This window comes from Lynx rufus, unplaced genomic scaffold (assembly GCF_022079265.1).
Source record: "Lynx rufus isolate CCGP_SWC_20201006 ecotype Redwood Valley unplaced genomic scaffold, mLynRuf1.p SCAF_4, whole genome shotgun sequence".
NCBI lineage: Eukaryota > Metazoa > Chordata > Mammalia > Carnivora > Felidae > Lynx > Lynx rufus.
The window spans coordinates 58,415,627-58,426,738 of record NW_025814856.1 but is presented as its reverse complement, the minus strand read 5'-3'; the positions used below and the strand labels follow the sequence as shown (position 1 = coordinate 58,426,738).

The 11,112-nt window shown below is 54.2% G+C and overlaps 1 protein-coding gene across 1 annotated transcript; it reads left to right on the top strand.

Annotated features, from left to right (window-relative positions):
- The first annotated feature begins 1,355 nt into the window (after positions 1-1,355).
- Positions 1,356-1,920, top strand: PRR23E (PRR23 family member E). The gene is given in 2 exon segments (XM_047095203.1): positions 1,356-1,762; positions 1,764-1,920. Coding segments are annotated over 2 exon segments (564 nt in total).
- The last annotated feature ends 9,192 nt before the right edge of the window (positions 1,921-11,112 follow it).

Sequence of the window (11,112 nt, the reverse complement as noted above, 5' to 3'; positions counted from 1 at the left end):
CCAGAGTCCCCATCTGCTCTGGGCTCTGTTCAGCTGCTGGCTCCCACCCGGCTGCTCAGAGGACGCCGGGACACCCGCCTGGTTTCTTTCTCATGCGGGATCGTGTTCAGCCGGCTGGATTCTGGGGGCTGCTGCCAGTCAGTGGTGTTTCAACCTACCTTTTGCTGCTGTGGCCCCTGGGGACCCCAGGAGCCCCAACCACAGCAGCCTCTGCTCCTTGAGGTGCTGGGGCCTGGGTGGGTTTTCTCCCAGCCACCGGCCTCTCGATCATCTGTACATTTCATGCCACATCCTCAGCAGGTTATGTCACTCTGGACTGCCAAAGTGATTTGTGTCACGAGTTCTTATTTCGGAATGGAAATTTCCTTCGAATTTCAAGGAAATTCCCCCGGGAGACCCTTGTTATGTGGAGAAGGGCCCTCTCCTGGCCTCTGGGCCCCTTGGCCCTCTCTTTATTTCCTTTCTACCACTTCCTCATTGTGCTGGAGGTGGCTGCCAGTTATGCCATTCAGAACATTCCAGAACCTTCCAGGAGAAAACCAGGTGTGTGTTCTCATGTTCTGCACTGTTCAGAGGAAATTATTTGGGGAAGACCTTGCTTTGTGGAGAGGAGGTACAGGGACAGGGGACAAGGACAGAATTCTTTGGGAACTTTCTAAGACACCCCACTTGCTGCTGGTTTCCTGGGTATTTCAGACTTTGCTGTTCTGTTTATGAATCCATTTGGGGACTATGCTTAATCCTTTGATTCTCACCCCTCGCCAGGTATTCAACGAGCTTGGCCATTGGTATTCTTCGGGCTTTGTTCTGTGTGACCTGTACAGAAGGAGGTCATGAGACACTGAACTCAGAACTTCTGATCTGATGTGACAAGTGATAGCCATGCAGAGGCCGCCCACAAGCCTCGTCCTGCACAGGGTCACTTACTGCTTTTAGAACATTCCGTTCCTCCTCATCCGTCCCCAAGAAGAACATGGCTCGGTGACCACGTCACCTGTAACTTTTCCTCTCCTCCGATCCCCTTCAAACGCTTCTCCCTGCCCGGTGTCTAACCCTGTCTGCTCATCTCTCAGACACCAAGGAGCCGCCTGGAGGTGCTGTGTGCTGTGTGCCCAGGAGGGGAACGCCTTACCCTGCGGGTCATGTCTGGCTTTGGAGAGCAGTTCTCATCTAAGACGGGAGTGAGTGCATCTCCGGAACCAACCACGTGGAACACTCATCCTGCATTCCAGATCCCTGAGGAAGCTCACGTGACTCTAGCTGTCCCCACCCTATGGGCACCTGTGCACCCCACCTATGGCTTCTGTGCCTGTCTGGGAGCCCAGCCTGTAACTGATCCAACCGTTTGGCTAGTCATGGGGGCCCCCTGTGCTGTCCACCCATGCATGGGGTACGCAGCCCCTTGGAGTTACATGTGGGCACCCTTTGGCGGTCCTCTCTGGATGGGACGTCCCCCTCCAGCTGCCCGAGTGCCTTCCGTCTGGCCTCGGAGCATCTCCAGCTTTGATCCCCCAGTGGGGAGCCAGTGCCTGGCCACCATGGCCTCCAGTGTATTTCCTTACCCCACGGGACCCCCACCCCCGTACTCCTCAGTCCCTCCAGCTCTGAGCAGGGACTCCTGTGGCCACTATACCCAGGTGGGATGGCTGACTCCTACCAGCTCAGGCTTCCCGGCTGCAGTCCCGACTGCGGCGGGGGGACCGTCCAGAGAAGCTTCTCACTTGAAGAGATGCCAAGCCCCTCCATCAGAATGGGCCTCCACTCCACGGTCAGCCTCTGGGCACCTGCCCAGAACTGTCCCCCGGCCCAGAACTGTGCCCTCTGCCCCCTTCCCCCAGCGCAGACCCTCAGCCTGATCCCGGCTGTCCTCGCTCCCCTCGGCCACCCTGCAGAGCCTGCCACCATCTCTTCCAGCTCTGAGTGTGCTAGAAAAGATAAAGATAAAATTAAAAGTGTGTTATCAATTTTATTTATTTTTCAAGCATTAGTATATTTTAAGACCAAGGCTTACTTGCATATATGTGCAGGAGAGCTTATTTACTTTTTCCAGTTTATTAGCATAAAGTTTTCAATACTATTATTTGCTATCATTTTTATTATCTGCTGTATCCCACCTTTCTTTCCTAATATTGCATCTTTTATTTTATTTTTTTTATGTTTATTTATTTATTTATTTTTGAGAGAGAGAGAGAGAGACAGAGTGGGAGCCGGGGAGGGACAGAGAGGGAGGGAGACACAGAATCTGAAGCAGGCTCCGGGCCCTTGAGCTGACAGCACGGAGCCCGACGTGGGGCGTGAACCCATGAACCACGAGATCATGACCTGAGCTGAAGTCGAGCGCTCAACCGACTGAGCCACCCAGGCGCCTCCCTAATACTGCATCTTTTAAAGGAAGGAAGGATGAAAAAAAAATCTTGCCATAGGTTCGTCTGTTTTCTTTGAATGTACTTTTGACACATCGATTCTCTTCTTGTGCCTTCTGGAGTGTGTCTCTTCACGCCTTTGTTTATTGTGAACGTACTGTTCACTTTGTAACTTCTTAAAGATGACACTCAGTCAATTCATTTTTCGCCTTTATTCCTTTGTGAATTTTTAATGCTATAAATTCCCCTGTAAATATACCACTTTAAATGTACCCTGCGGTAGTGATATGTGATATGTTTATTTTCGTGCCTTTTTTAAGCAATCACCATTAAGCTGTCCTCTTGTTGTTCCAGGCAAACCAGAATCATCTCTGTGGTTTTAAATGCCTCTCGTAGATCTCCATAGTATCCCAGTTGCTATTCCGTTTGCTATTGCTGTTAACGGCAGACTACTGATTAACATGAGAGCAAAGTTTAAATTAAAAAAGATTTTTTTAATGTTTATTTATTTTTGACAGAGAGAGAGGCAGAGCATGAGCGAGGGAGGGGCAGAGGGAAAGAGGGAGACCTAGAATCCAAAGCAGGCCCCAGGCTCCGACCTGTCAGCACAGAGCCCGACGTGGGGCCCGAACTCACAAACCGTGAGATCACGACCTGAGCCGAAGTTGGATGCTCAACCGACTGAGCCACCCAGGCGCCCCAGAGAGCAGTGTTTATATAATGTAGCCGGAACACTACCATGGAGGTGATCCACTCCTAATATTCACCTACTCATAGCGTGCGTGTTACCTCAAAAACCACGGTTTCCTCGAGTAGCACTTTGAACAAAACTTAAATCTCTTAAGTAGCAGTGTTTTCTTATACGGATCCTGAAAGAGAGATCAGTAAAAATACAGTTTTGGAATTAGAGATAATTGATCTGTAGAAGGAGGAACCCACTTTGAACTCACCTTGAACTAACCTTGTTCCAGGATCTGAAGGTGCCTGGAAAATGCAGGTGCCTGTCTGCGCAGGCTTCTGGGGGAGGGAAAGCGGCACCGTCTGGAAAATGTCCCCCTGGAGTGCCTTCCTTCAGGGAGGATCCATGCGCACTGTTTCTTCCCTCTGTGCGGTCCTCCACCTGGGAAACTGTCTCTCCCTCAAAAATGGACAGCATTCCTTTCTCTTTATAACTTTGTGTTCTGGAAGATGCTTTCTCTAAAGAGGGTGTGCACATGCCTTGGACGCAGACTGAGGCTTCTCTTGGGCTATGAGGATGACTTCTGCTTCCAAACAAACCGTAGAGGCTGCTGGTGACAGGTGCACATGTGACTAGACCCCTACGAAGCCGTGGAGGGTGGGGTTGGCCTCAGGTGGCTGGGCTGCTTGGCCATCACTTCCCACAGTGTCCCAAGAACCAGCCCGTACCAAGTCGGAGGGCCTGTGTCACAGCAGCCTACTACTGGCCAGGCTCTACTGCCTGCACAAAGCACGGGGGATGGCAAATGTCCCCTGCCAGCTGGGACAGGACCCTCAGTAGAACCACTTGGCAGGGAGGTCGAGGACCATATAAAACTTGTACCCCATACCCGCCGTGGCCACGCGGTGCTCTGTTTGGGGGGGTGGGTAGCCACCCTCTTGAGCCCCCTGAAGAAGGGGCTGCTCTTCTGCGGGGAGCATTAGAACAGAAGAGGAGAGGAAAGCAGGCAGTGTGCAGATGTGAACACCAAACCCGAAGCCAAGATGGACGCCTAAGGGGTGGAGCCCTGTCCGTCCTGTTCCATGGCCCTGCTTCCCCGCCTCACCCTGCCCCTCTCACCCTCTGAGCTCACAGGACTTAACTCGGTTGTAAAGCCTGGCTGTTCCTATGCCTACCGTACAGCATTTCCACATTCCTGGGCACTCGCTTTTGCTACTCCGCTTACCGGATTTTCACGGGATGCGTTACATATTCCATATAATCACTAAAGTCAATGGAAATTCAGGGTCACTCGCCATACAATACACAAGTAGATACGATGACAACAGAAGGTGACGAAGCAGCGGCCAGATGTCCTTTGCCGTAGGTCTGTCTCTAGCCTGGTCTTGCTTTGACGAGGAGATCGGCAGGTGCAGGAGTTTGGACCAATGGCCCCACCCCTGGCTGTCTCTTCAATGACACAAGGGACGTGTGGTTCCCTGAGTCCCGACTATTCCTGGGATATCTGGACTCAGCTACATCTTTCCCTGCCTCTGCCAAGCTCCCCACATACAGTTCTGGTTCTTCCCAGAGTACAGGGCAGGGGTTGAAGTCTCTGTGCATTCCCAGGAGGAGGGACCCAGCCTTATAAGAAGAGCCATGAGGGGCACCTGGGGGGCTCAGTCAGTCAAACACCCGACTCTTGGTTTCGGCTCAGATCGCGACCTCACTGTTCATGGGTTTGAGCCCCATGTCAGGCTCCATGCTGATGCTGTAGTTCTCTCCCCTCCTCTCTCTGCCCCTCCCGTGCTCCCTTGCTCTCTCTCTCCCAAAATTAATAAAATTAAAAATTAAAAAAAAAAAAGAGCCACGAACTCCTCATGCTATCTCCCGTCCTCTCTCTGCCCCTCCCGTGCTCCCTTGCTCTCTCTCTCTCTCTCCCAAAATTAATAAAATTAAAAATTAAAAAAAAAAAGAGCCACGAACTCCTCATGCTATCTCCCTTCCTGTTAGGCTTCTGACTTGGTTTCCCTGCCCCGCTCCATTCACCCTGCTCGCCCTTGAAACCAGCCCCGCAAACAAGATGTCCTCCCTCGTTGGCAGCTACTCCATCTTGGATATGCTGGACCCCGGCCTCGGGGAAGCCGCCTTCCCCCACTGTCACTGCCAGCCTGGGCTGACTCTACTCCGCTATCATGCTCACACCTCCCAAGGGCTAAGTGAGGACGACTCATCGGGTCAGGAGCTCGAATGAGGAAGCCTCACGCTGGGCCTACGGACTGGTCCTTTTGCTCTGCTTTGCACCAAGGAACTAAGGCTCCTTGGTGGGCTCAGCCGATGGGAGGCCCTGGGGAGAGATTAGAGGGAGGGCAGAAGGGGCAAAGCCAGGCTTGTTTCCGCTCAGCTTGCCTCCCGGGCTCTAGCTCCCCTGGGCAGCCCCTTCTAAGGCCCAGGTGCCCCTTTGCCAGGCTCCCAGACTGACGGTAGCAATGCCAGGACCTGTGCCAGCTAGCTTCATCCTTCATCCTTGCTGCAGCCCTCGTGGTGTGCATGGCACTGTTATTCCCATTTTCCAGATGAGGAACCCGAGGTACGAGGAGGTTAAGGCCTTAGCTAAGGGATGCTCTAGAACGTAGCAGAGCAGGGCTTCTGTGACAGGCTGGCTGGCTCCAGATTCCAGTCCCGGACTCTCCTGTCCCTGTAGGACCCACAGTCCTTAGTTCTGTGCTTTTGTGTGCAGTGGCTCTGTGCTTGAGGTCCCCTCGGCCAAGCAGCCCGAAGCGCACTCACTCGCCATCACCCGGGGATGGCCTCGTGCCCACTCACTCACACCCATGATTCCTAGCGGTTTTGCTAGTGTTTCTGGGCCCATCTTCCCGGCTGCTCTGGGACAGTCTGGGGGAGGAAGACCCCACATGGGGTGTGAGCAGAGCACAGATGACAGGAGGTCAGGGGTGGGGCTCCTGTGAGCGGAGAAAGGGTCTGCCTGGCACCCAAGGCCACAGACTCAGGCTGGGTGAGAGCAGGAAGCTGCGGGCCGGTGCGGGGACAGGGGCTGTAACCTCACGGACTCTTGCGGCCGGTTTGAGCCTGGGCTGGGGGGTCAGTAGCAGGAAGTGGTAGCCCCCAACTCATAGCCTCATCCATGAGAGCGAGCTGAGGAGAGGGGAGGGCTGGGTGACTGCAGTTGAGGGTCTGACACGGTGTCCCAGATTCAGAGGCACCTGTTGGCCTTTTGAAGACTTCAGATCTGGCATGCAGCCACCATTTTGTAAGACAAGCCGCACTGAAAAATGGTTGCACTCACACCGCATCGATTGGCCTGGCCAGTTGGTGTCCTGGGGGTTAGCAGGGAGGTCAGCGGTGGAATCGGTGGCCTGTTACTCTGCATAGCAGATGCCGAGAGCAGGCTCTCCCCCGCCCCGGGGAAGCCATCCGGGGGTCAAGTTCTGTGGGTGCCCCAAATACCAGGCACCTTTCTCCCCCTCTCCACCCTTAAGTGACCCTCTGTCCAGCCCTGACTGGCTACTGGCTGCCTGATGTTGGCCACGAAGGTGCTGGCATATCGTCATCTGCTAAGCCAGTCTTTACATGAGGGGAAGGCCACAGCGCCACAGGGACTTTATCTAGCCCACGGATGGGCATGTGGACGGTCTTGCTCAAGAAGAATTGCAGGGGCGCCTGGGTGGCTCAGTTGGCTGAGTGTCCGACTTCGGTTCAGGTCATGATCTCGCGGTCTGTGCGTTCGAGCCCCGCGTCCAGCTCTGGGCTGCAGATTGGAGCCTGGAGTCTGCTTCGGATTCTGTATCTCCCGCTCTCTCTGCCCCCTCCCCCACTCGTACTCTGTCTCTGTCTCTGAAAAATGAGTAAATGTTAAAAAATTAAAAAAAAAGGGAGAGAAGATTTGTGTGCTAAGCTTCAGGGTGCAAGGAGTCTGGGATAGGATAGCTCAGGGTACCCAGGTGAGGAGACTGGACGCCAGCCAGCACTTGAACGAACCTTGGCAGTTTGGTCGCCAGAAACAATCCAGTCGCTGGCAGGACCACGCTGGCTTTGCAGGGTAGGAGGTCACAGAGTGCACCAGACTGAGGAGGGACACACTCAGGCCGGCCACCGTAAGGGCAGCCAGGGCCTGCTCAAGAGCAGGAGTCAGTGTAAGAGTTGACAAGTTAGTGTCCCCTGCTGGGACTCAGTCAGCCAGAGCTCAGCCCGTCCATCAGCCTGTCCACACGGCTGGAGCACTGGACTATATCCCCGTGAGGCTCTCCTCCCACTAACCGGCAGGGAGGTCTGCTCAGAGCCCCTCAGCCTGGACAGGCGTGAGGTGGTTGGCCCCAGAGGTGCTGAGCAGAGCCCTGCCAGGAGCTGCCGAGTGGCCGTGCCCACCTCTCCCCCAGGCAGCACGGCGGGTGGCCTGGTAGTGACTGCACGAGGGGCCCATCGATTGGGGGATGGGCAGATGGAGAACCGGACCGCCCACGGGGCTTGAGCCCAAAGAAGACTCATTAGTGAAAGGCTTTGGGCCGGGGTGGGGGCTGGTGAGTGAGGATTTGGGGAGCTCTGCTTCCAGACACAAACTTCCCTGCGTCTCAACACTTGCGGATGGGAATCGTCCAAGCGTGCTGTCACCCGGTGGGAGGGAGGCCGGAGCTAAGAGCCTGGGCCTAAGTCATCCTGCTGGCCGCCATGCTCAGCCAGGGCAGTGGGAGGGAGCTGCGCCTCTCTGGGCTGCCCGTGACCGTCTGGATGCACAGGGTGGGCTGTCCACCAGCCCCTGGCCCACTGCCTCTGCCAAACGCTCAGGCCCCTGCAGGCCTTGTGCAGAGCCCTCTGCGTGTGAACAGACATGACCCTGGGCCAGAATGTGAGAAGGCACACGGCACACCCACCCAGCTCTCAGTCTTGTGAGGTCCAGTCTTCACTTGTGCCTCACCTGTCCCGCCTGCCCAAAGAGCAGGGAGGTCACCCGCGAGGAGTCTGGGCGGAGTCTGCGGGGAAAGGTGGGAACCTGGGGGCAGGCTTGCCGGGGTCCAACTCCAGGCTCCGCATCACCGCGTGACTTCGGGCAAGTCACTTACCCCCTTGGTGCTGTCTCCTCATCTGGAAGCAGGGTCACTCCAGGATCCACATGACAGGGCGCTGGTGGGCGATTAAGTGGGTCGACGCAGGCTCAGAGCTAAGCAGACAGCGACGCTGCCTGGGGGCTGCGAGCTCTTCGTGTGGTGACAGTTGTGGTGTCGGGTGACCCGGCAGTAGAGGACACTAACAGAGCATGGGATGGCTCGAGAGCTGTGCTAAGGGGGGCAGATGCTCTCAACGGGTGTGACTTGTCCCTGAGGTCACTTGGTTGTGGCCGTGTTGGGGCAGCAGTTGTTGGGAAACGGGCAGGGACTGGGAAAATGAAACACACAGATGACTTTGATCAGGCTGCACAGTATGAGATCTTTGCGTGGGTCATTTCAACCCTGTAAGTGGGTGTTAATGAAATCGACGCCAGCCTCCCCATTCCACAGACGAGGAAACCGAGGCCAAGAAAGGGTACATAGCCTGCTGAAGTCACACGGCCAGCAAGTCCCAGAAGCAGGCTCCACACCCACCTGCCATCATCCCAGCCCGGGGCCCTGGTTCGTCTCAAAGGGGACATTTTTACGGCTGAGGTCAGGACCGATCTCTGGCCAGGGGCGGGAGGCTAGGGCACGAGGCATCTTCGTGGTGTGCAGACAGGTATTAGCAGTCACCCATCGCAGACTTTCCCTTGTCTGCCCGGCCCTCTGCTGGAGGGGCGGGCTCAGTGAGGGACGGGCTTCTTTAACCTGCCCAGTCTGTGTTAAGCTCCCAGAGAGAGCTTTTATGGGGGTTCAACGACAGTTTTAGAGTACATTCACATTACAACGACCTTCTATTTAGGATGAATGATGCTAAATAACACAGGCTATCTGTGTCCCCAAATGACAGAAGCCATTTCTTGGAAAAAACAAAAAACAAAAAACGAAAAACCTTAAGAAAAAAAAAATGTGAGTATAAAGAAGCAGGATACAAGTGATATGTGGCTATGCCAGGTAATCACCACGAGGTGTCCCTGAGCTCTTGGAGGATCAGGAGAGGCAGGGGGAGGCTGCGGGGAGCAGTAGAGTTGGAGAGGACATTCTGAGCACCAGGCCCACCTCCATCACTCCCAGGGCTGCCCTGTGACTTCCAGTTAGGTTTTGAATGACTGTTGAGTCAAGGGTGGGGTGGGTCTGGAGGGTGCCGCCTTCTCCAAGGCGTCCCACACGCGGCCAGGTGGGAACTGTGCATGTAGCACAGAGCTGACATCTCAGACCAGATAGTCTTGAACACGCCTCCAAAGTTGCCGTCCATCCCACTGACTTACTCTCTCATCGATTCCTCTTAATGATCTCACTTCCTGCTAAGGATGCCTCCTGGGGGCTTCTCAGCCCCAGGCAAAGCCTTGGCCATTCATCATCACAAAACTCCAGGAGCAATAGTCAAACAGCAGAGCTGGTCTCCTCCCAAAAGGTCAGAGCCCTGCTGAGGAGGGACGGAGACAACTCCAGTACAGAGTGGTTTCTTCCTCCCAGATCTATCCACCCCCAAAGATGGGGATCAGAGCCAGGGGAGTACACTAAGGGGCAGGATGACACGCTGGGACTGGGGATCCCCGAGTTGGAGGAGGTAGCCTAGAAAAGGCACAAGCTGGTACCTGGGCCACCACGAAGGTGGCCACTGTCCCCAGGGGTAAGGAACTCAAGGGAAAGAGTTGATGCCACGAAAGAAAAGTAACGCAGGAACCCAAAGTAGATAGGGCAGGATTTGGGCAGCCGTGACATCGGGAATGGAAGACATCATGACAAATCTCCGCCAGGGGGCCAAGAGAGTGTTGACGCCGTGAAGCAGGAACAAACAGTTAAAGGAAGACCTTAAGAAAATGCGAGAATGGAAATATAATAAATGGAAACACTGAAGGCCTTAATAGATCGGAAAAACAGACTTAATGAGCCAGAAGATGAGGTTGAGGAGTGCGCTCAGAAAGCGTGAGGAACCAAGGCGGGAAACGTAAGAGACAAGTCTGGAGATGGGGAGGTTAGAGGCCCTAACACCCACGTGCTAGGACCTCCGCCGAAGAAACAGAATTAATGGAGTAGAAAAAACGTTTGAAGACACAAGGACCAACATTCTCCAGAATTAAAGACTGAAAACCGGAAGAATGGAAAATGAAGTAGAAAAGAAAACTCCCAGAGGCTCCCGGGAGAAGCGCTTTCCTGCCCACAAGAAGCAGGGCTGGGGGGCCCTGCTGGGCTTCCCCACGGCCGTGGTGAGAAGACGAAAGAACACAGCTGTAGGAGGGCCAACCCCCATGCTGGCGAAAACCCCCATGTCATTTTTGACACCTTGGCCAAACTTCATTGCTAATAACCCAACTTTTAAGCAGAAGCCTCACCAATAACGCAGACAGCCCATTAACACGTATTTTGTACGTTGTATGCGTCATGCAGTAAAGCCTTGGTTTGCGAGCCTAATTCTTTCCGGAAACATGCTTGTAACCCAAAGCACTTGTATATCAAAGTGAATTTCAAGAACCGTTGGCTCAGTTGTGACTGTGGGATGCATTGTAGAGCCAGCCGTTGCTTGTTTATCAAGTTAACGTGTGTTAGAAAGGTCTGCTCGTCTTGCAGAACAAGGTCCTCGCCATCCAAGGTCTTACTGCACTGTATTCTCACAATCAAGTAAACCAGTGGGAAGAAGATGCTAGTACAACAGTCATGTGAAAGGGAAACCACATTTCAAGCACCGTCCTGTACCGAACCCCCATACGTGCAGACCCGTGCATTTCAAACCCGTGTGGCTCAAGGGTCTGTTGATTCTCAAAGCACTGAGAGAAGACAAGCTCACAGCTGGGTTTTCAGCTAAGCGGTCATTTACCGTGAGGGCAGTCCAAGGCTGCGGAAGGCCCGTCCCACAAGGGCCAGCTCTGAACACACATGGGGGAGATATAGAAAGATAAAAAATAAAGCAACAGGATGCTAAGATGGGGGGCAGGATAGGAGTGAGTCGGTAACTTAGTAAAACTTACTTTTATCTGAAAGAGTA